This window comes from Thunnus maccoyii, chromosome 5, assembly GCF_910596095.1.
Source record: "Thunnus maccoyii chromosome 5, fThuMac1.1, whole genome shotgun sequence".
NCBI classification, from domain to species: domain Eukaryota; kingdom Metazoa; phylum Chordata; class Actinopteri; order Scombriformes; family Scombridae; genus Thunnus; species Thunnus maccoyii.
The window spans coordinates 17,338,251-17,362,741 of NC_056537.1; the positions used below are offsets into that span (position 1 = coordinate 17,338,251).

Here is a 24,491-nt window from a genome sequence, read left to right on the forward strand (position 1 = left end):
AAACACTTGAGACAAAATGCCCCTGAGATAAAATGGATTTATTAGCAAGAGGTAACTGGGAAACATATTTTTTGTTTGTTTGTCATCATATCTTCATTCTTCAGTTTTTTTTTCTTACAAAACTGGGAATATTTCTTAAGGTGTGGAAACATGAGGGTTGAAAGATAATTTTCATACCACTGGGTATTGCTAACAGCAAAATGTTTATTTGTTTATATACCTTATAAGAGTATGTGCATGTATAAGTGTATACAGTATAAGTATATAGTATTATTCTGTCTGTGAAGGTGTTGCATGCCTGCCACATGAGCTTCAAAAGTGTACTGTACATACATAGTAAAAATACATACAAATATTCACAGAATAAGCACTACATTACTATATTCCTGCTAACAGAAATGGTTATAGACAGGATTACAGTATAAATGCAAAACACTTTGAAGTTGCTCTCCTACCTCTAAGTCATGGTTTCAAGACCACACTGTTTTGTGTTTAAGCTCGAGATACTTTTTTTTTTAAAGGATTACACTGTTCCACATTGAGAAATATGCAGGGTCGCATGTACAAAATGTACAGCACATCTCAGTGAGGTGAATTAACAACAAAGTACAAAATACTTTCCCATGTTCATATAAAGAGCAGGTCACTCTCTTATACTACTACAAAAATAGTGTTTGAATGCTGCAGGCAGAGGTCATTCACATACGTTTTTATCATATTGTTAAACAGCAATGCATATAACAGAGTGATATACAGTCACGTTCCACAATCACTGGAACAGCAAAAAGGACAGATTGTCTTTTAATTACAGAAGAGCAACAACCTTTTACTCTACAGAAGTATCGCCGAACCTGAAGGTACAACACTTACCACCGCGTGTGATCTTTTTTCATGAGTTGAACTTAAAAACAAACGAAAAAGGAAATTTGAACAAAAGGAAAACTCACTTTACTGTACTGGCAAATTCCAGGTGTAACAGTAACTTCAGGTGACAAATCCATCACTTTAAATCACAGCAGAACTAAAGAGGTGTAAGCCTTCTTTATCGCTGTGTGTTGTTACATACAGATTATAACTGATTAGATGAAATTAATGGAGGGATCTGAGGTGAGTTTGGGTCCTCTGACAACAGGCTAAGAAAAGACTTTATCTCTTGACAACAAATAAAAAGACACTTAAATTTTTGTCAATTTTAGGTTAATAATGACATTTATCTCAGAGCAGAGGTTCCCAACCTGTTACTGGGCTTTGAAACATTTGCTATAAGGCTTCGAAAATAATGTAGCAGCCCCTGTCACATACCCAAAAACAATATGTTGGTTTTTAATCATGAATTAAAGGAGGTTATCAGTAAGTAAGCTAACAGTCTGTCATCACCACCTTTCAGCAGTATTCTTTTAATTTAAGTAACCAAAGAGAGAAACAGAGCTTTGGTTTCCATCTAGTCTGTCTCGTCAGCTGGTCCTCAATGCAACTGTTGATATAAAAATGGTCTGTGGTGCAAAAAAGGTTGGGAACCCCTGTCTTAGACTAGTGAGCAGAAATGGAGAAACGAATCCCTCTTGTTTTGGTTTGGGAAGCACAGAGACAGTTATGCTTCAGAGACCTCGCCATCATCCCCACTAAACATAGTCTCCCATCTTTGAGTACAATTAAATTCTCTGTGCTCTTTTACCTGATTTGATGCAGTTACATTTTTACAATGCTACATTGGTTGCAGAGAAACTCAGTTGTCGATAAAACTCAAACAAAGAGAACAATGGCCGGCAGCACGAGTGCTCAGAAAGTGCAAAGTCGACACAGCATGAGACGATACAAAATAACGTCATTGGTCACAAAGATTTGGTTGCAAAATGACCTCTGTTATTATGCTTGAAATACCCAAAAGAAAGACATTTTTAAAAAATCCTAAAGCAGGTGGCATCATGGCAACTGTAACAAACAAAAATTATACATTGAAATGTTTCATGTCGTCAAACAACCTTAAACGTCTACTGTACAGAAGAGCAGATATCTTAAACATGTACAACTATACAAAAGTTGATGTGTATGTTAACTGATGTGTAATATTAACAGAGAAAATAACATGGAGGACCATCTTCCCCATCAGTTGGGCACTTTAGGCTCAATTCTGAGCGAGGCTTCGTACATGCTTTCTTCATCCAGAACAGAGCTCCCATCCATTAGATACTGGGCTACCTGAAGCAGGAAATGAAAGAAAATGTCTTTACTTCAAAGGAATCTTTGCACTTTTACCCAACATAACAGCTTCAACAGTCAATATTCTTTACTGCCTACAGCAGTGGTTTCCAACCTTTTTGGTTTGTGACCCTTTTAAATAAAGTAATGACGCTTGAGAGCTACGTACAGTCACAAGCTGTAAATGTCTGTAGGTTATGACCAAGTAAACTAAAGAGTGATTTTTCCCCACTGTTTGCTTAGAATAATTTAATAGGCCTAAAGAAGTAAAAATAGCCAGCAATTCACAAAGAAAAAGAGAAAGATATAGAGGAATGACTGAAAAAATAATAATTTATGTGTCCTATCCTGTTAATCATTCGGCCACCTGTTTCATTTATCCCTCGATACCTTGGCTGGGGATCAGGACCTTCCACCAACAGGGGGGAAAGTCAAGTCTTAGGAGTTGCAAGATAAGACGATTATCAGGATAGAAAAGCAAAAAAAGCATATTTCTGCTATACAAAATCAGGTTTATTTTCCTGGCTTCTACAACATATATAAAAAAAACCCTAAGAAGGCATAAATGGCCTTTGCTTGAACTGGCCACAACCTGTACACAACCTTTTGAAGTGTTGCAAGTATAGACATTGCTTCTTTTTTTTTTTACTATTTCTGCACAGATGAAGACTGGTCTTTGGTTTAAACCAATATACCTGACTAAATAAAGGCTTTTCTTGCTCTAAGAATGCCTGAAGAACGTGTATTTTCTATGATCAGTTTTTTCATCTTCAAGAGCACCTTAAGCCTCTCTGGACTTACTGCAGGTAAATGTGAAACTGACTGAGATCTTTGCCTCTACATTCATTTTGGACAAAGCTTCTTTTAAGGAGTCACAACAGGCCGAGAAGGTTGGAAACCACTGGTCTGCAGTATTGCTATTCATTTACCTTTGGTTGAAGGTCAAGCTTGTAAGCTGTTTGCTGAAACTGCCTGATTTCTCTGATGATGTGAGAAATCTGAAACACAGGAGAAGCAGGATGTTAAGTTCTGACTAGAAAAACACACATTTGCACAAAGACTCTCAAGCAACAGGACGCCGAATGAGGCACAGCAGCAAGATCAGCTCACCATTCTCATCTTCGAGAAGTTGACCAAGTTGTCTTCGGTGTAGTTTGGTGTTCCCTCCTCAATGAAAGCCAGGTCAGTGAGGTACATTCCCAGATAGGGCACACAGGGAGGATCACAGCTGGTGGGAGAAATGCACATCATCCACTTGTACTGCATGTTTGCTTTATTGATCAAATGCAAAACGTATGTCCTTGAACTGAACTCACTTCTTCAAAGCCTCTCTCAGGTTTTTGAACCTCCCCTCTGATGAGACCAGCTTCTGCAGCTTGTCAATCAATGCCTTCGTCTGGAAGAAAAAGGTTATTTAATGATAATACCCAGCGATACTTCAAGAGGAAAAAAACAAAACAAACAATGCACAGGGAGATATAGGCACCTGCTTGGAAACCTTGAGCCAGGTCTTTTTGAGGCGGAAGACTGAGCTGCGGTTGAGGGAAGAGGTGATCTCAAGCACGGCGTTGTAGTTATGGAGACAGCGGCAGATGTCAGCCACAGCCACCCATTTCTCAATGACCACTACTCGAGTGACCACATCATCACAGCGCAGGATCTCTGTGGCGATGAGGTTGCTTATCTTGCAGAGGAAAGAGAGAGAAACGTGGGGTTTACACTCAATATTATGTTAGAAAATCAATAAAAGTTACAGGCGATGAGAAGAGGCGTATTGATTGGAGCGTACATCATTGAAGTGCTTTGTTGTTCTCATGATATATGGCGTCTTCTCATTTTTGTCATTCTTCATCCAGCCTTGTCCAAAGAATTCCCTGTAAAGTTAACAGATCAAGATGATTAAAAAGGTATCATTTCTATGTGTTTTCCTTCTGACGACATGTACAGTTGAGATATGATGGCACTCACTCATATGGGATGACCTTAAACACCAGGTGGTCCAGCAAGGTGAGCTGCTCTGCGATCTCCAAGGCGGAGTGGTTCTCGAAGGGCTCGGCCTTTCCTGCACCCACCTAAAGGACAGAAACTGAGACTATCAAATCTGCAGCAGGCAAATAAGCACAAAATGACAGAAACTAGGCTTAAATACTGGAAATGAAATCAACTTGATGTTGGTAAATGGCATAAGAATACTCATATTTAAAAAACAGGTCAGTCTGTGATCATTTTCTCCTTAAGCAAAAAGAACGACAGGCAAAAATATTTGATGCATTGGTACATGCAGTTTTCTGTAGCTGAGGCAGTGGTTCACTGATTTTGATTTTTCACTTTCTTGTGGTGGAGAAATGTGCAAACGAGACATCAGAATTTTACTTAAATAGTGTAAATCTGCTCCTGCTCTTAATGTACTTATGCTCCAGATGCTCCTCTCTGTCACAGCCCCACATTGTGCTTCTGGCTGACTGGTATTAAGGTGTATATATTTGTATATTTCCATAACAATTTACTTCCTGCAGCTCCACCCCAAACACAGAAGCTACAGACTTCACTCACCAGTTGTGTCACTTCTTCAAGGGTGATCTGATTGTCACCATGATCTTCCTGAGTTAGAGTCCTGACAAACAGGGAAAGAGACGTTCAAAACAACAAATTGTAACAAATTGTGTCATATGCACTGAGGATGTGGGTTTACATAGTAAATCCTAGTCAGTACCTGATGATATTAGCTGCTGCTTTCCTCTCCTGGGTCAACAGCTCGGGGTCATGCATCACTTCCTCCAGGAAGGCAATAACCTTTGTTTTCAGCTCATTATTACTCTCAAAGTCCTGGAAGGATATTAATAGAAACACATACAGATGGCTTAATAAATCCTGTTGAATTTTTTAATGATTAATTATATTTGTTACTTCATTTGTTTTGTTTTATTTAACATGATGCTTTTAAACTTGATGTAAGATGGAAATCAAGCTTTCAAGTAAAAAAAAAAAAAAAAAATGGGGTTAAGAAATCTTAAAATTTTGCAAACGTAAGTGTAAAATGAATGTCTTGCTGTTACTTCCAGAATGGATTTGAAAAGAGGCAATTCATCAGTATATGAATATGTAAACAAAACCATACTGCAGTTATGAACTGGGACTATAAATGTACTCTGAACTGTGTCGACGTGTTTTACCGGAGAGTGTTTGGACACCCAGTGCCTCAGGACATTTAGAACTCTGTTGGTCGCTGCTCGTCTGATCACAAACTCTTTGTCTCCATTTCTCTGATCAGTTGGGAAACCTGCAGAAAATATTTCAGTTGACTTCTGACATGCAGTTCTTATCATAATGATACATACTGCTTTGGCACTGAAACACAATAGAGTCTGTGCTTGATGTGATGCAGTTTGCAATTCTTGGCAGCCTGGTTATGTTAACAAATAACTACAGTTGGACTTTGTGATACCGGATAGGCGTGTACCTGTGCTGGCGAGGGACATCCTTCGATATTTTTCCTTGGTAGGGGTGCCTTCATTGGCTCCAGCTGTAGCAATAGCAAAGGCAGAGGCAGCAGACAGGGCACTGCGGTTGTTGTCCAGCTCTCGACATGAAGACATCACCATGCCATTGTTGTAGGAAAACAAGGAGAACTCTGTGTGGGCAGTTTGAAGAGAGTTATTACCATGTTACATATTTTCACAAATACGTATGACACAAAACATACAAAATTTGTTCTTAAAATATAATTTATACTACTGAACTGTATATACTGCAGAATGGCCTGCTTGTCTTTACTCAAGCCTCCACTAGGGGGCCCTACAGGCCCACACAACTCTTTCCCTCCAGACTTTCCTTTACAAGAGGCTTTGATATTCAAGATGGTTGCAGCTAAATATAGCCACCAAATATCAGCATAACAGAGGAATCAACAGATTCTCTGCAGTCTGCTATGTTTAAATCCCGAGAACATAGACAGACCATAAGCAGCAAGAAATCCTGCACCATGTGAGACACTCTCTGCTTCACAAATTTCACTTAATTCAGTTCATTCTTGAGACGACTTTGCTTTTAAAACCTATTGTGTGATTTTGTCTTGAGATTTAGAGGGCACAGATAATCTTGGCTCCAGTGAAACAGCCTCATTACTGGGGGCGGAAGGGAAAACACGCTCTTGATGTAGTTGCTATGACACAAGTTTCCCTAACACCTACTCAAGCCAAGCATTGGCTTTCCCCACATGTTCATAACCATGGACCAATTTATATTTTATGTTAATTATGCTTTACACAGTGGCCTGTCTTTTTTTTGGTTTTGCATGATAAATATTAACAAACTGATCACTGCAACCTATCACTAAGTGAGAGCTTTAATTTCCTTTAAAAACAATAATTCCACGACCTTCCGGCAGTAACATATGCCCTATCTTAAATTAAGAATATAAGCATTGTTTCTTTTTATAATCTATTTCTGTGATCAAACAAAGAGGGCTCAGTGATAAATGTGACACTGGTGAGGGCATTGGATACAGGTGGCATGTCAGTGTACAATTTCCAAGCTTAGATATCAGACTATTGAGTTGTAATTATATCACTACACTGCATAGGACACAATGTACCTGAGGAGTTTTTGCATTTGACGTTTTTTGGGGTGGTTGGTGACTTTGTAGGAGAGGCTTCTGGATCTGCATCATCGCTTTGGTTCTGATCATTGTCACTTTCTTCTCGTACTGACAAATCTGCATCATAACAAAAGCACACAGGTTGATCAACACATCACTACTCTGAGTCAAAATTGGGATAATTTGCCTGGAATTGGCTCTAGCTGACCCACCTTGTTTGCACGCTGAGGTATCCTCCGCCTTGTCCTTCTTGTCTTCTCCCTCGTCTGGTATTTTGCTCGCGATAGGGCTGGACACGTACAGTTTGTTGATGTCTAAGGTGGTCTTGCTGAATGGGGACATGGAGGAGTACATGCTTGCATAGCCATTTGAGGAGCAGCTGAGGGCAGCCAGGTCAAGAGCTTTGCCCCCAGTGATGATGGGAATGTTGAGGGAGAGCTTGCGCCGGCGGTTTGGGGATGAGTTCTTGGCGATAGCCAGAGGAGGAGGGGAGGAGAACTTTCGGCTGGCCCTGGGCGAGCTGGGTGGCTCTCCATACAGGAGTTTACTGTTCTGACTGCTGGCAAAGAATAACTCCAGGGACCTGCATCAAGGGAGGATATATGCATTTGAGTTTAGTACATATGAATATGTTTCTTTGATATTTGGTAAGTATGCTCTATGTTTTAAGAACTTAGCTAAATACACAACACCTCCTAAATAATTTATGCAAACCAAGTCAGCCCAGCAACCAGAAGCCTCTTTGCAGCCCCGTCTTGCCGTTTTAGAGCAGGATACAGGCTGCAGTGTTGCAGAAAACCTCTCCCACTCCCCGCCACCCTCCTGGCGACCTCACGGGTTCCCATAAATAGCACAGCGAGTGATAGTGTGCATGGCCACTGCTGACACAAGCAGCCAAGTGTGGGTGTCTCACAGTGACATGACAAGCGCCACAGGAGAGCATGCTGCAGGGCGTGGGCATGGGGAGCTCCCCCTGATCTGAACCCCACAGTGGGACCCCTTGCTCCTGGCCTGTGGAGAGCTGAGTTAGCCCCACTGCAACACTCCGTCGATATTTCACACTATGGATCTTTTGCAGACAAGGAGAGAGGGAGGGAGGGGAGGGTGGGGTCCTGCAGCACGGAGGTTGGTTGCCATAGAGCGACAGAGCCCAGTTGAGACACTCCCAGGCAGACAGGAGAGACCGGACCCAATTACTGCCTTCGACCACTGAACACACACTTAAATGCACACACACACACACACACACACACACTCACGTGCAGAATGATACAGAAGCATCATAGAGCCTGTCCTCTTCTGCTGCTCCATCTGCTGCTTCTCTGCGCTCACTTTAACCAACCAAACAAACTCCTCGAATTCACACACAGTGCCTCTAAAATCACTCATTTCATTCTCAGTCTTACAGACCTAAATACTGCTGATGACACATGTAACAAACAATAACAAATAACCCTGCACACCTCCTCAATGTTTCATCCACCTTTCATCCATTGTATATCAAATTGTATATAAAATATAAAATTCCAGTTTGCTTTATTGACATGACTATAAATACATACAGTATTGTCATATTAGTTGTCAACACTATAAGAATAATAATTCTGAATTTTTAAAGGGGTACTCCAGTAATTAAGTATGATATTTTCATAAAGATGGGGGACTTGCAAGAAACAAACTGGGAATGGTCGATGGTCAATGATGCAGCAGAGGCTGAGATATCCTGATTTATAGTCCCTGGCATGCCTGCCAACTCCAAAAACACTGGATCCTACATTTCCCATAATGCAACTTGATAGCGTATTTTTGTTACACATGCCCTACCTGGTAAATACCCCCATCTTTCAAAATCCAACTACCTTTCTCTTAAAAATGTGTAATCCCAAAGGCCAAGATGAGATAATCTATCTATCTATCTATCTATCTATCTATCTATCTATCTATCTATCTATCTATCTATCTATCACATCAGAAATAAATAATTCATATGGCTGCATTTTAACCTAAATGTTGGCTCCTGCACATGCCTTGCATTGATCAGAGGATGACTTAGCTTCACATCATGATAAATCAATCACATCTTTATGCAGCATGGCAAGATCTGGAAGGATGCCAAACATTTCAAATACGATTTGTTTATCTATTGTAAATGCTGTCAACAACCCTGCACCATTCAAGTCTGGCCAGTCCTAATTGATGTGACTCACCGTGCAGGGATGGCACTGATGGGCTTCTTGTAGATGGTGATGAGTTTGTCTAGCACCACATCAGCGGTGGTGAACACGCGATAGGAGTGCAGGAAAGTGTTGAGGAAGTCGATGGAGAGGAAACGGAGGTCAGTCAGTCTCTCCAGCAGGCGCTCGACGCTGGCGTAGCGGATCTGCAGCACCTTGCAGGAGTTCATCATCTTACTGAAGCGGATGTCCACATCATCACAGTACAGGCTTGAGTCTGACCTGCTCACAAAAAAAAGACTAACTTATATGGCAGGAAAAGAGAAGAAGAAAAGAAGGAAAAAGTTGCATATATAAAAATAAGGCTTACTTGATCATCTGTGGTACTGTGACCTTGGAGTTGTCTTCAAAGGCATTCATCATCAGCCCATTGCAGCGAATGTTGTCTATGCACTGTAGGATAGATCCAACAGAAGTAAACAGAGAGGACAGAGGAAATGTTAGTGAGGTCTGTAATGTTCAGGCTTTCTGCCGACATCCTCGGCTTCTCGTCTGACAGTCTGAGACTGTGATTTGTGTTGACGTGCCTGGCTGATGTCACTGGTCCATGCAGACTTCTCCTGCCTCGAGGAGGCCACAAGGATGACTGTGAATGACTGGCTGTCTTTTGGCTCAACGACAATCTTGAAGTCCAGGTGCTCCATGTCCTGCCCACTCTTGTCTGATTTGGCTAAGAGGCAAACACAAAGACATAACTGTATGTCATTTTCTCTATAAATTCATTCACACATTCACTAAAGAAAAAAGTTCACTTCAGTGCTCATACCATGTCTAAAAAAATGAAAGAAAAAGGTAGCTGTAAATCTATAAAGCTGTCTTTTTTTGTCATTGTAAATTACAAAAATGCTTTTTTTTTGGTAGTATCAGTTACTTAGCGTCCATATTACTTTCTATTGGTCCATAGCATTTGGAAAACAATACCTTAATTTGTTCAAAAATATTAATTATACAATATTTATAAATTATGGCACAGTCTAGTAGGCATAAATTATATACAACATCACACATGGTACATATAATGCATATTTCTGTACGCTGCTATACTGTATGAATAAAACACTCACACTCATCATCTGTCCCCTCAGGGTCCTCCATAAGAGTGCAGTCTATAAGGGAGACTACTCCATTCTGCAAACAACATACAATATACATTTAGTTTCTTCACACCAGTCTCATGTGACATACTGTAACATTGCATAACCTAGCAAACACTTACACGACATGCACAAGGTCATGAACTAACGCTAAACAGGGTCTCCACTGCCTACGTAAATGACAGTAAACTCCTTTGGAGGAGAATGTCTTGCTTATTAAAAGCATTTTAACTTTTTCCTTTATTTACTGGTTTAGATTCTGTTGTCAAAAGGACAAGAACCCATTGCAAGGTGTGATTAACCCTGGTTCTACAATTTTTGGCAAAACACAGACACCCTTTGCACAGCTTAATACTGATGTCCTTAAAAAGGCATATACGATTATCAGTGATTCAGTGATCATTTTGAGAAATGTTTGCTTTCTTGTTGAGAGTTAGATGAGAAGATTGATACCACACTCATGTTTGTACGGTAAATATGTAACTAGAGCAAGAGGCTGGTTAGCTTAGCTTAGCTTAGTTTAGTGGAAAGACTGGAAACAGGGAGAAACAGCGACCTTGGCTCTGTCCAAAGGTACCAAAATCCACCTACCAGCATGTCTAAAACTCACCAACACTTTATATGTCTTTTGTTTAATCTATACAAAAACCAAAGTGTCAAAATTACTGCTGTTTTCCAGGGGGTTATGTGCTGGTCAAGAAATAGTCCGGCACATAACTACCTATAAAACCTATTGTTTTTTTGCCCATTAGAAGTGCTGGTAGGCAGACTTTTTTACTTTTGGAGCCAGGCTAGCTGTTTCACTGTTTCCAGTCTTTCTGCTAATGTTAAGCTAAGGTAATCAGTTGTGTCAAACTACCCCTTTATGCCAATGCCATCAGTGAAAGTTTTAGATTGTCTGTATGTAAAACAAACAAAAAGAAGAAGGAAGAGACCATGAGAATTATTTGCACTTTTGACATGAAGTTTCTTTGTAACATTGGAAACTGTTGGCAGCTACGGATTGGCCAGTGCGCAATCCTTGTGTCTTTCAGTTTGTTTGTTTTTTAATCTTTGCACATTTCATTTTTTTTTGGTATTTTTAGATTCATTTATGTGTATGAATGAATTGTTTGTGTCTTTTTGCGTTTGCAAACCTGACTCAAACTGCCCCCTGAGGGACGAATAAAATATTTTGGATGAATTAAATTATCAGTGTGAAATATTACATTTTTAAAACATATTACAGTAAAACTGCATTTTTTACTATATTTACAGGCTTCAGTTGAAAGCTTTTTGGCCTCATTTTAGACCCCCAAACATCAATCAGCCTCTGTAATGTTGAATAATGTGGAGTAATAATACACCACCACGCCATTACACAAATCAAAGTGACATCAAGCAGCTGCTTTCAAACATGTACAATGAGCCTGTGTGTGTGTGTGCGTGTGTGTGTGTGTGTGTGTGTGTGTGTCTGTGTGCGTGCAAGCTTGTATGAGTGTGTGTAGCTCTAGTGGTCATTGCCACTGATAAAAGCCATGGCATTGCTAACCCTGTAGCTTTCATCTGCTGTCAGTTAATCCGTTCAATTTAGCTCCGAGATTCAGGGCTTTGCGGTGCTGTAAGATTGTGATGTTTGAAATAAGGAGTAGCTCCACTGCTAGCTCAGCAGCGCAGGCCCACCTTGGTGAGATGAAGCTTTCCCCCAGAACCCCTGGTGCAGATGATTAAATGCTTGGAGAAGAGAAAGCACTGCCTCTCCCCCTCCTTCTTCAGAGACAGAGAGCCCAGTCGCCCACGGGTGATCTTGCCCTTCTCGCTCATCGGCACCTGGATGAGAGACCCTATATGTGGGAATAAAAGAGTGTGTGCAAATAGAAGGAAAAGGGAGGAAGAGAGAGGGAGAGATACATGTATAAATGGAAAAGAGTAAAGAACAGGGGGATAAGGATTTGGAAAAAAAGGGGCAAGAGGAAGGAAAAGAATTGATATCAACTGCTTGTCTTCTTCTACATATGAATACACATACCCGTCACTTGAGATACGCAAGATTAAATAATCTACCATTTCTATTTTCCCTTTTCTCATCCATCAAAGCCTGTTGGGGACGTGTGACATTTACAGTCCCAGATTCATCATCAGTTTGCCTCAGAACAGTCTAATTATACTTGGAAATTAAAGACTCTTCTCACGAGGATGTACATGTTGTTCCCCAGAGAGTGATGAGTCTTTTTTTTTTTTTAACTGAGTATTTCCCCCAATTCAGAGCTGAAAATGTGAGATCAAGCTGTCAGACAGGTGAGGAGGGACAGGAACTCCTGTCTTTCTGTGGAATCAGAGGTTTCTTCGCCGGGAGCGGATCTGAAGGCAGGAGTTACCTTGTCTTACAAACGTCTGGCTGGTGTCAAGGAGAATCTCGCAGCCCTCTACAATCATGCGCTCTATTGCCAGGTTCTTCCTGATGTTCTCGGTCTCGCTCACTTCATCGTGCATGATTCTAGGAAAAAGGATATTTCACCGTTGTCATTTTATCTTTTTAGGCTTGTATGGAAAAAGGCACAAAAAGACACTTACTGTACAAGAAGTCATTATTATTTTCTGATTGTGCTGTAATCATTACAATCAATCAATCTGATTGTGATTGCAATGAAAAGTGATATCTTCCTTAATTGAGACATCATGCATGTCTTGTTTTTGATGATATTACACCAAGGTACCTGGAAAGCTCCTCCAGCTTAGATTTTGCGTAGTCCAGACTGTTTCTCTCTACATGTTCATGGGGTGTGTGGGCCAGAAGTTCGTGGAGCGTAAGAATGTAGCGGGGAATCTACAAGAGACAGAATAGACAGCGACAGGGGAGTCACACTCAAATATAACAGCTTACATGCCTGCATAAATGTAATGACAACATACACACACAAAAATTTACATGTGCCAACGTGCACATACGCTAATGAGAAGTAGATCAGTGGAGAGCACAATCTACACTCATCAGCAAAATTTATTATCAACGCAGCACAGCCTGCAGTAGGCCCCAACAGAGTGGACTGTCAGGAAACTGCGTACGTTGCCAGAAAGCAGCCATTATTAAAGCCTGAGCTCCAAAAACAACTGCTTTTTATAGACATGAAAAACACTACAGGGATATGCTGAGCATAAGCAGACAAATGCCTGCTGTTTATGTTGTTGGTCAGTGATGCTACAATATGGGACAAGAAGGAGGCGGGTCTTTGAAGCCAAGCCCTGACTGAGCCACTCTGGCCAGAAGAGAGGCCTGAACACGTTAATGAAAATATGCCTTGGTTAAAGTGGATATTAGTCACCACACCAGCAATAATATATGAAATTTGGTTACAATGTCTTTGTCTTTACTGGATCAAATCATCTCAATTAAATTATTTTAAGTTTCAAATCAGAGAGGCACACTTAAACTCAGAATTAACTTGTTGAGGGCCGGTCATTCAGTTGCGTCTGTGTAAGTTTTATCTTCCTACATAATGGTTTAAATGCTGCTTCAAAGAGTTCTTCTCACTGTCAGCAGTATACTTTAATTCTGGTGCAGAAATATCAAATCCATCTCATGTTTTCCCGTAAAATCAGTTGCATTTAAAGATACTGACTCGAAAGAGTGTCAGCCTTAAAAAAACACCTTATGTAATTTATCTGTTATTGTAGAGCATAAACTCCTCCTCAGGAAGAATTCACAATGACAGCCTTGATTCCTGGATTTATATGTAGAAGATACTACAACTGAATTTATTACTTCAGAGTTTATAAACATTTCAAATGTAAACAACTGCAGAGTAAATCTTATTAAAATCATGTTAACCGCTATGGACTTCAGACCTAAAACCAGCTGTCCTGTGATAACTTCACACATATTCAGTTTTAAGAATTTAAAGCCCCAATCAAGAGATTTTTCTGACCATGTAAATTACAAAGTAGTATATAAAGAACATTCAGGAATATACACAAACTAAAAAGGACATGTGATTCACGTTGGGAGGGATAATAAATTCAAGTCATGAGTTTTGGTGATGGGCCTATGCTTTTGTTTACATCTGAATCACAGACTGTCTCTTTAAAAGACATCCAGCTTTGAATATCCAGAAAACAATGTGGCCCACTGCTTTACAGACAGCTAAAACTGGGTATCATTGAGATAGCAATAGCCAACTAGCATCAAGTTGGTGAATTATATGGCCTAGGGGCAACATTCATATATGGAGAGACGAACGGCTGGGACACTACAGAATTAACATCAAAATCTGGCTCCAGGCTGCAGTTCTGCAGCAAACAAACGAGGCTGCCTTTATTTCTCATTGAGTAAAATGAGCTAACCTGGAACATGGGGTAGGTGAGGAAGGTCTCCAGGGTTCTCTCCTCACAGTCGGGCTTGGCCTCGTACTGCTTCAGCAGTTTGTCAAAGTCTCGGTTCTGCTTGCAGTGAGCCAGGATCTGCAGGCTGTACTGGTGGTTCCTCACAAACTCCTGATAGATGTTCAGCATGGGCAGCAGGATGTCGAACAGGTCGGCTGTGGAGAGATCAACACCAACACACGGAGAGATATCAGTCACAGCAATGAAACTGAATGAAACAGTTGGTAAAAGCTGTCATTATCTTTACAATCACACACATAAAAAACTTCATAACAGCCACATTATGAAAAAATACTTTAAAATGAAATGAAAAGATGAATCTTACCCAGTACTAATGTTGGCCAGCTCGCTATTCTGGCTTTTAAACCCTGGTAAAATATCTGATGTAGAAACATGATAGTTTCACTGAAAAAAAAGATATTGCAAAAAATTATTAGTGAAACTGATTTTTTATCTTCTAATCTCAAACAAATTGATAATTTTGCCAACATCCAGTGAAGGTGTGGTAAATGTAAGTCCTCATGTGAGACGGTGTGTATGAGAGTATGGGTGTACAGGTTTTGAGCATGAACATGCTTGAATGAGTGTGTGGGTGGATTTTGAATAGGCCGATGAGGTTGCATGCAGATTAGTGTCTTCGTCATTGTACTGTCTGTGTGTCCACAGTTTTTTCTGAAGGGACGCAAAACCCAACAAAACACAAACTTAATATTAGACTGTTGGATTATATCCACATGGTACCAATGTTGTGAGACAGCTTGCAGAGATTTTGTGTAATTTCCATTCAAATGGTTGGAAGTAATAGTTTTTTCATTGTTAAACATTTAAAACTTGATCTTACTGTGAATGTAGTAATAAGAGTAAAGTCTATAACCAAAAAAGCAAGGATGGATCCTCTTGGGAGCATGAATGCTTTTTGCAGACAACTATTTCTCTTACTTTTTGATTTTGAGGTATGTTATGTGCAAGTGGAAATTTTAGCTGTTGTGCTGGTCAGCTTGTCATCAAAATCATCATATTTCATTTACAGCAAATTTCTCATTAATTTTAGAGGTATCCTACCATGAATTTAAGTGTTGGACAACTAGAAATTTAAAACGGCTGATTTTACAAGATGAAATTTCATGGCATCATTGCAATAGTTGAAAGATATTTCACTCTGGACTGAAATGTTGGACTGTCAGACCAACAAACTGGCTGACTGACACCCACATCCCTAAATATTCTGCCAAATGCTGAAATAATTTCACCAGTGCAGTTGTCCTCCTTGCAGGATTTGTTCTAGAAATGTGTGTCAGTATTGAAACAAGATGGAGTAAAGTAGATTGGTGCACTTGCACCAATGTAATGACACTTGAAATAAGAAGATCTTGTAAGATCTTCCTACTAATTTTAAGGATCAAGCAATAAATAACTAATATAACTGAGTCTTGTGGCTCTCATAAAAATAGCCACCATATAAAACTGTGGTCAGAGTTTCTAATGTCTCTCTGCTCTCTTATGGTAGAAAATCACTTCATGCAGCTTTAAGGAAATTACATTTTTGGACTCAATAATAGACAAAATTACTTTGTAAAAGTGCCCTTTGGCAGTTTCTTGCAATAATATGTTTGCTAGGTTGCAGCCTTTTTCTGTACTGCCTTTGGTTGGTACATTGTTACGCTTCTTGGAACGTTACTAAGCCCGACTGTCAATCAACAGAATAGAGCGTGTGCACATAATACAAACAAATGGGCTTACAGAAACGCTGCTCCACAGTGCTACCAGTGGTCAAAACCTCCACAGAGCACCTTTAAGATGATTATGTTTTGTAGGCCAATAAGTGAATGTGTGACGAAAAGATCCAACCTGTTGAGGAATATGCTGCTGACATCATCATGGGTGATGGGCGGCTTCTTGGAGCTGGCCGCCATGCGGAGCGGCCTCAGGAAGTTGTTCACCAGAATGTGAAGCTGCTGGACGTACTCGGCTTCCGAGTCCAACATGCTGAACACCACCTGGTTCCTCTTCCTCATGCTCTCAGCGTGCGGCGAGCGAATGTAATCCTGGATGATGGTCTTCCACTTCCTCCTGCAGATCCAGCCTCGCAGGAAGCTCTGGACCTGCAGAAAACCAGGTTTCTCAGTTTCTCAACAATTTCAATTACTATGAAAATGTAGCAACAGGTTTGAATCACATGCGTTACTTTTTTGATCTTCTTGATTTCTGAGTCATCATCGGTTGGAGCGGCTGCAGGGCTGGCATGGATCTTCTCGTTGTCTTTGAGCAGTCCGGCGATCTGCCAGGGAAGCAACCGCAAGATAGACCAAGAAAGACCAATCATTCCCACTTATACACTTCTTCTCACTTACTGTACCAGCATGTAAACAAAATGACTGAGTCAACAGGACAGGACCTGTCAGCACTGTCAACACGGAGACATTAGCTTGACTAAACTAGCTCTGTTCACTTGGCTGGTATCTCTGCATCAATATTTATTTACATTGGTCATTTAAATGCAATATGTACCAAACTGTCCTGCATGTTGACAAGAGGTAAACAGGCTCCTGGAAAAAAAAAACAGACTGGAGCTGCCTTGAACTGTTTGAAGCTAAGTGTCTCCATTTACTTTGTAGACGGCGAGAGAGTTAATTGTCATTGCATTTCATAGAAGAGATGCAATATAAAACCGTGTTCATGCATATTCAGCACATAATTTGATTTCAAGCATCACATTTGCACATTAAAGTGAAATGACTATTTGATCTGAAGAATACAGCCGGGAACGCAGCCCTATTGTAGGCATTGTTTCCAAGAGAGGAGATGCAAAGTGGAGAGCAGTTGGCCTGGACACAGCTCTCCATGACGGGCTTCCATTTCTGTCCGCTCATGCTAGTTTTCACATATGAGACAAACATAATAATCAGCATAATGCGTCGTTTTTCCCCACTGGTTCAGCTGTTATTTGCTGTGCTGGCAGGTGGAGACGAGCATGGGACGCAGACATGTTTTGGAAAGGAAAAACTGTTCAGTGCAAGAAGCAGTGTTAATATGATGTTATTGTGCCAGTACAGGAAGTCTATTTACAGCAGGTCTGACTAACACTGTGTGTGGCTGCCACAAATTTGACTATAGATGGAAAATCCTGTAATCCTCCACTATTGTGGTTCAGTCAGAGAGGACAAAACAGTGTTGAGGACCCCAATAAAGCAGAAGACCCAGCAAACAGCCCAAACAGATCATATTGAGGGTAAAAGGAATCACAGTGAATATTACCTCTGACTTAAGCCTTTCAATCTCTATTTCCCCATCTTCTATCTGTTGTCGAAGTTGCTTAGCAACTGTTTTCTCCGTCTCCACAATCTGAAGCAGATGAAGATACTTCTGCATGAGAGTCTCATGCTCGTTGGCCAAGTTTCTGTAACTGTGACACACACAAACACAAACATACACACACGGTTTGTATTGCAGCTTGAGTAACGAATTTCACATCAGTGTATGTAGTTTCAGCTCACATCAAGGCAATCGTGTTTTTCTTGTGAACAAAGCAGTTTGCTTCAAGTCTGTCATTCCTCATATTTTAACCCCACTTATGAAACCATGGCAACCTCCCCTACAGACTGAGCACATCAGTCAAAGATTACTTACCCTCTACCGACTAATTCAACTTCTAATTGCCATGTCTGCACATTTCACTGATGTGTGCCTTTACCTGGCGTGTGATATGGCAGCCACCCATTCATCGCAGTCCTTTACATCTTCTGTGCGTAACTCGAGCGCCTTTTGGTTTTCATGGGTGAAGCTGACAGTGAAATAGTACTGAAACAAACATGGGGGGGACAGGGTAAGGCGTTTTGGTTAGAAACAACAGGAGTATCATTAACCTGGCATGTTATATGTTCCACACAGAAAGGAGCATTCATTATTGGATACCTTCTAGATACAGTAAATCTATTATATAGTGGCTTGACTGAAGCTTCTCCACTGCTTTTGTCTTTGTGTTTGTTCTGCTGCCTCGTTGCTGCAGACATCAAGCAGGTGATTTAAAACCACACAGGGCCTGGGGAAGCCACATCTTCCTCGCCCACCAGTGCAATTGATGGAGCTCACTGAGGGAAGCCTCCCCCAGCTCGATTCCTGGGATGTCTCTGGTTCCCAGGAGGAAATGCCATAAGACATGGAGGCTGGAGCCACGGCCAATTACATAACTGTGCGATACCTGTTTCCTAGCAACTCCAGTCAATGTGAACAGTCGGGCTTGTTTTTGCGTTTTCTTTCTGTGTCACTCGATTCTTGATGAGCATGCTTTCTTTCACATTGGACTCCCAGCAGCAACTAATTGTGAATGTTGTAGCTGTGAGGAAAGCATGCACTTTTGTTTTTAACATATGGATCGTATATTCATCAAGTTAAGAATTTAATACTTCAGGCTGTGGTTTTTTTGCATGCTGTATATGTAATATTAAGTATTCCTGTGCAATACAACCCCTCTTCTAAAAACCGCCTCCCTTGATTGGACGGCTGCTTGTTTGCAGAGAAACATCACAGACTGGTAAATGCAGCACTGGAATGAATCCATGTATGTTCGGTCAAGTACTGTGCCAAAGTAAAATCATGAGGTGCTTATATTTTACTAATTATTAAGTATTTCCATTCTGTGTTATACCTCTTATTCAAACATATTTTTTACTCCATCACATATATTTGACAGCTACAGTTACTTTGCAGAGTAACATTTTACATACAAAACATATAATGAGCTTATATAGAAATTTCGACTTGTACTTTTACTTGAGACTTTTACTTGTAATGGAGTATTTTTACATTTTGGTAATGCTATTTTCACTCAGTAAAGGATCTTAATACTTCTATACGAATATGAAATGATGGATAAACTATTATCAAATATAGAGTTGTTTGTGGATTTTTAAAGTGGTACATTTTTCTCCACAACAGTGTCCAAATGGCTGCTAATATCAACCTGCATTTATAAATTGTCTTTAATTTTCAATATAATCAATTAGAATTCCTGGGTTTATATCATGTTTATAAAGGCCTTTTTGATGAGACTTATGAATTTCTTATTAAAACATAAGAAAGCTCTCAGAAAGTGAGCCACGATAAAACAATACCACACCTCTTATAAGTGAGATGTCATCTTTCCTGTGGACCGTTCCAGCCGTGTCGAGGGAGAGTATAGACTCTAATCTTTGGCCTGCAGATGTTCAACAGGCGCCTATCAACCTGCAACTGATCATTATTCATGGCTGACTGCTCTTCCATCTTCACATTCATTAGGTATTCATCCTACCGTCAAAGAAAATCTATTTCTGGCAGGGAGGAATGCATGTTGTTGTAGTTTTCCCTCATGATCTCTCTCTCTAAGAGCGCAGCGAGTGTCTGGTCTGAGGCAATGTTAAGCACACTGTCTGCTTCCTGCTTTATGTTTACGGCTGAGTCATGCACCTTTAAAATCATTAACACATCTGAAATATATGAATTGATAAAACCTCAAGGCTTCTTTTGTTTTGATTGATTGTTCTTTCTACATTCCTACAGTACTTCTTATGTCTTATGTAATTGCTACTGACTAATAAACAACTCTGTTTTATTGCAGCAACACTGTAAAAGGACTTTGCTGAAGCATTTAATGAGATCTATACGGTAATATATTCCCTGGAGAACTAAGTGTTAGTAGTAATTCTACTTTAATGAGACACCCTCTCCGTACCAACAACCCCAAAGAGTGCAGGATATCTTCCACCAGTATATGTTAAAGTCAGAGCTTTCAATTTAAAGTACAAATCATAACAAAGCAAATCAACCATCACTGCTGTTGTTTCCAGTGCGAGCGAGCTGTGTTTTCTATAAATGGACCCTGACCCCTCTGAGGTACCGCAAGGAACAAATTTAGCTCAGATCGCACTCACATTAATAGGAGAGATGCGACACGCTACTTCTCTCCCTCTAGTTACCCCACCTCTTCCAACTGCATCATTCTTTAGGATGCAAATAAGGGTTGCCATAGAAACCCCGAGCTCAAACGCATTATCATTTTCACACTAACTGCATTTGAGGATAAATATAATGCAGGGATTATGGTGGATTTCTAAAACGTTGCCACAAAACCATAAATCCAGGTGGGGATAGGAGATAGAGGTGATATTTTCTTGGTCTTATTTATTCGCTTTAGGGATGTTTGTTTGTTTACATTGAGAGGTGACTCTTCAGGCATTCCATCATTTCAGTCATATGTTATTCATTATTTCTGAACCTCTCTCTGCAAACAGGATTCACAGAATAAATATCTTTTCATTACTTTATCATGAATTCAGTCCAAAATGGCAGATAACTGTACACCAGGCTTTTGTATTTATACGTTCAAAACAGCACAATGCAGGGAGAGCTGCACTGCTGACAAAATTTTAAAAGAATCCAAATTCTTTCTGGGAGGTTTTTTGGGTGCCTTTAAAGCAACTGTGAGAGCACAACATTAGCCTGTGTGTTGCATTCTGCTTCGTCAGCATAAGGGCAGCTGTTCACAGGAAGAGCCTGGACTCACTTTGGATTGCAGCCCTACCTACAGAGTCAGGCACAGAGCCTGGAGAGAGGAGACGAGAGGAGAGGAGAGGAGAGGAGAGCCAGTGGCCTAAACAGTGAAGCATTACTGTATGTTTCTCGGCTGTTTATTCACAATAACAATGTTAACAGACCTGTTAACCTTTCTGCTCCTCACTTCTGTGTTTATGATTCAGGAGGCAGTCAGTTAAAAGCTGGCAGGGTTAAATAAATATGTTTATCCTTGCAGATGATGATTTAAATTTGCAAACCAAGCCACACATATCCTTTATAACGCTGATCATGGGTGTCTGGAGGAAAGCCTGAATGTCAGATAAAATTATAAGAAGTGATTCTACTTTTACGATGCATAACGCAAAAGAAAGCTCAAGCATCTGACTGATAATCATTTCATTCTGGTCATCTAGATCGGAGATGACTGATTACTGGAACCCTGCTGTTTCTTCAGCATCCACTGTGATTTCACCATTTTACCACAAGATGGAAACCTTGAGGCCACAACTTTTTTTTTCTTTTTTTTTTTTTTTTGCATGTTTCACTGGAAGGAGCATTAGGTATATCACTCTCCGCCCCAAAGAAATGTCAAAAAAGATGATGACTGAAAGTCAAAAGCAAAATATGTGACCAACCAGCGTGCAGATGCATCATCCTGATAAATCCAGAAATCCGTTTACATTTCATGCACCACTGAAAACTATCCCACCAATAAAAAATGAAGAAAAAAAAAAAGGATCAAGCGCGGGTTTGCTGCAACCTCAAGCAAAAACACTGCATAGCCCATTGCCAAGGCTGCTGTAATATCATTAGGTGTTAATATTGTTACCTCATCATTAATGCCATGCATGGATTACATAACGTGCAATACAGCAATCTGGAACCTCGTGCTATTCTGCTGCGCTGGATTTGAGGTCATCATGCGATGGGATAGATATAAGAAGAATATATGCATAAGAAAAGCGCTTTGTTCAGGACTAAAATAGAGTTGAAAGGCGCAGGAACAAATTTTACATTCAGTCTTTCACCTCGTCAATATTTCAACATGAAGCCTGTAAAACAATAAAACAGTGCCATAGTGAGAGGGCGAGAGCTTGTGTGTGTGTGTGTGTGTGTGTGTGTGTGTGTGCGTGCGTGCGTGCGTGTGCGCGCTCTCTCCATACCTGCTTTTCCAAACACTCCTTGGCTGACAGTGAAGGTTTCGGTGAAGGCGCCCTGTCGCATATGCATCCTTCCAACAGGTATAATCCGGAGGGTCGAGAGCTGGACTCGTTCTCAAAATAAAACAGCATATTTTGTAACAAAGCAAACCACTTTGTGTGCCATTTCGTGTTGTCTGAGCTTTTTTTGCTCAAGCACCCTCGTCTTGTACCATCCTTTTTTGCCAAAAGCCCCAGGTAGGTGACATGACCATCATTAAGTCGTATTCCCTTCTGCATTTTGATGAGGAGACTTCAGCTGCGCAAGGTGGATCGGTCCTTACATCCTTCTGGAGTCGCTCCGGAGAGAAAATCAAATAAAGAAAGACAAGATGTTGACTTTCTGAATGCGGACCTCTAGCAGCAGGCTTGTCCACTTTGTCCGACGCATTCACCGTGTTGGCATTTAAGTAAAAAGAGAGGAACAAAACGAGCAGCGCAAGTACAGCATCCTAAAATCTTCTGTTATACTCCGAGCGCTTTGAAGATCCACATTATCCGATCATGTAATAAAAGACGGAAGAGGAGCGAGAGAGAGAGAGAGAGAGAGAGAGAGAGAAAGAGAGAGCTAGAGAGAGAGAGAGAGGGAAAGAGAGAGAGAGAGGAGAGAGAGAGAAAAAACAGTCTAAACAACGCAAGATGAGAAGGAAAGGGGTTTGTCCTTTTCTCACATGAAATCTCCAGAAACCAGTAGGCTTGGTGCTGAGCTAGGCAGTGCTGGGTGAAGTCACATGACGCATGCTTGGGAAAGCAGATTTCAGGACCTTGGACAGGGACGTTTCAACAAGATGCCGCATAAGTTGAGTTTCCTCTCAGTCACCTCCAATAAGCTGATCAAGTATTGGAGATATAAGAGGAAAATAGAAAGTGATAGCCTGAACGTTTAAGACAGAAATCCTCCCTTTTACTGGAAATTAGCTGTTTATAAGCTGCTGAATCAATTCATTTTCACTTTATATTTTCTGTTCTGATTAAGTGTTAATGTTTAATTCAAAACTTCATATACATTTGCAAATTGATTCATTTTTCTTTGATTCAAAACATTTTTGTTATGGGACAACCAATCTACAACCAATCAACCAATCCATGTAGGTATTTTCAGTTTCTTTTTCTTTTTTTTTTTTTTTTAAAGTGGATGCGTGCATCAATAAAAGTTTCTCTATGACCTTGAAAACCATTGAGGAGCCATTTTTGGTGCAGTTCAGTTTGTGGAAGAGAGCTATTTTTAGTTTACAGCTTGAAACTTGAAAAGAAGAAAAAAAACTGGTCAAAGGTAATCCCACCCTCCACCCCCCCAGTTAAACAAAAAGTTAAATTCAAGTGATGTGCACAAAAATGTCAGTTCTGGGTCTTTCAGAGCTTTCAACTGCATCTGATGGTCTTCATCCACAATAACTAAACAGTAAAATGGAGCTCAAGTTGAAATTATTTATAAGGTCAAGAATGAACTTCCATGCTAAAGTGATACCTGCTACAAACCCAACTACTTTACATTTCTGCCAACAAATTGTAACATCATATTTTAGCTTTTTTGTGTGTAATAATTCTCTTTTGTCATCTGTTTTTATTGTTGTCAGAGTTGATTTATCACAACTACACTGCATTACCTCGCATCAGTAACTCTGACAACAATTAAACTAGACACAATGTTCACTGCAATGGATTACCAATAAGGTCAAGTCTCTAATTTTCATGCTATCACTGCTCACATGAATGGAAAACAATGACTGCCCAGGAGTTGTGAAAAAAAATACCACACAGTAAAAGTGAAGCACTGTATATGACTTGTAGTAAAGAGGCTAAAATATGACGACTGTTTAAAATCAGTTGTTGCTGTGAGCGGCTGCTGCTGCATTTTAAATCTAAAGAGAGCAGACTACAGTAAATCAGGGTGCATTTGCTGGCAGAAAGTAGATAGAGGAAGACAAACTGCTGTGACATGTTGGCTCTGCGGTATCTTAAGATGTATGCAAGTGAATATTGATAACATTGGTCAGGTATTGATCAGATGTAATCCAGCAGATATATGGATTATATGAAAAGAGGAGCACCAAGCCGAGTCTTTGTGAGGAATCATACATTAGTGGCATATTGTAGAAACTGCTCCTCTTGATGTGAATTAACATAATTATTGTGCAGGATGTTAATGTCTCATCATCATTAATTTCAAATATTTATGGATTACCTAAACCAATTTTAATACACACTTTTTTTCTGTGGTCACATTTTAGGATCTAAGTTAGTTTATTATCATTTT

General features: G+C 40.2%; 1 protein-coding gene across 3 annotated transcripts; it reads right to left on the bottom strand.

The window, feature by feature from the left end:
- Positions 1-79: 79 nt before the first annotated feature.
- rasgrf1 (Ras protein specific guanine nucleotide releasing factor 1) lies at positions 80-22,537 on the bottom strand. 3 transcript variants are annotated; one of them, XM_042411932.1, is made up of 27 exons: positions 22,199-22,537; positions 18,175-18,281; positions 17,739-17,886; positions 16,669-16,761; positions 16,332-16,585; positions 14,809-14,888; positions 14,445-14,638; positions 12,821-12,930; positions 12,482-12,600; positions 11,787-11,947; positions 10,095-10,158; positions 9,558-9,700; positions 9,341-9,423; positions 9,004-9,252; positions 7,009-7,379; positions 6,794-6,913; positions 5,660-5,830; positions 5,373-5,479; positions 4,913-5,025; positions 4,753-4,813; positions 4,168-4,271; positions 3,989-4,073; positions 3,686-3,883; positions 3,516-3,595; positions 3,310-3,427; positions 3,129-3,197; positions 80-2,199 (listed from the first exon to the last, which is right to left on the bottom strand). In XM_042411932.1, the coding sequence occupies exons 1-27, from the start codon at positions 22,472-22,474 to the stop codon at positions 2,107-2,109; spliced, it is 3,771 nt and encodes a 1,256-aa protein (XP_042267866.1). In that variant the 5' UTR covers positions 22,475-22,537; the 3' UTR covers positions 80-2,106. The 3 variants fall into 3 exon arrangements, with proteins under 3 accessions (XP_042267866.1, XP_042267867.1, XP_042267868.1); XM_042411933.1 differs by lacking the exons at positions 11,787-11,947; positions 12,482-12,600; positions 12,821-12,930; ... (5 more) ...; positions 18,175-18,281; positions 22,199-22,537 and adding an exon at positions 11,060-11,089; XM_042411934.1 differs by lacking the exons at positions 11,787-11,947; positions 12,482-12,600; positions 12,821-12,930; ... (5 more) ...; positions 18,175-18,281; positions 22,199-22,537 and adding an exon at positions 10,247-10,317.
- Between the last annotated feature and the right edge of the window lie 1,954 nt (positions 22,538-24,491).

What these genes read in the sequence shown, in the direction of transcription:
- rasgrf1 (XM_042411932.1), bottom strand. Translation starts at nt 22,474, where the DNA reads ATGCAGAAGGGAATACGACTTAATGATGGTCATGTCACCTACCTGGGG. An exon ending in CTGGCCAACATTAGTACTGG is followed by an intron (nt 14,639 to 14,808) that starts GTAAGATTCATC and finishes ATCTCTCCACAG; the next exon opens with CCGACCTGTTCGACATCCTG. An exon ending in CCAGACGTTTGTAAGACAAG is followed by an intron (nt 11,948 to 12,481) that starts GTAACTCCTGCC and finishes TCCCACATATAG; the next exon opens with GGTCTCTCATCCAGGTGCCG.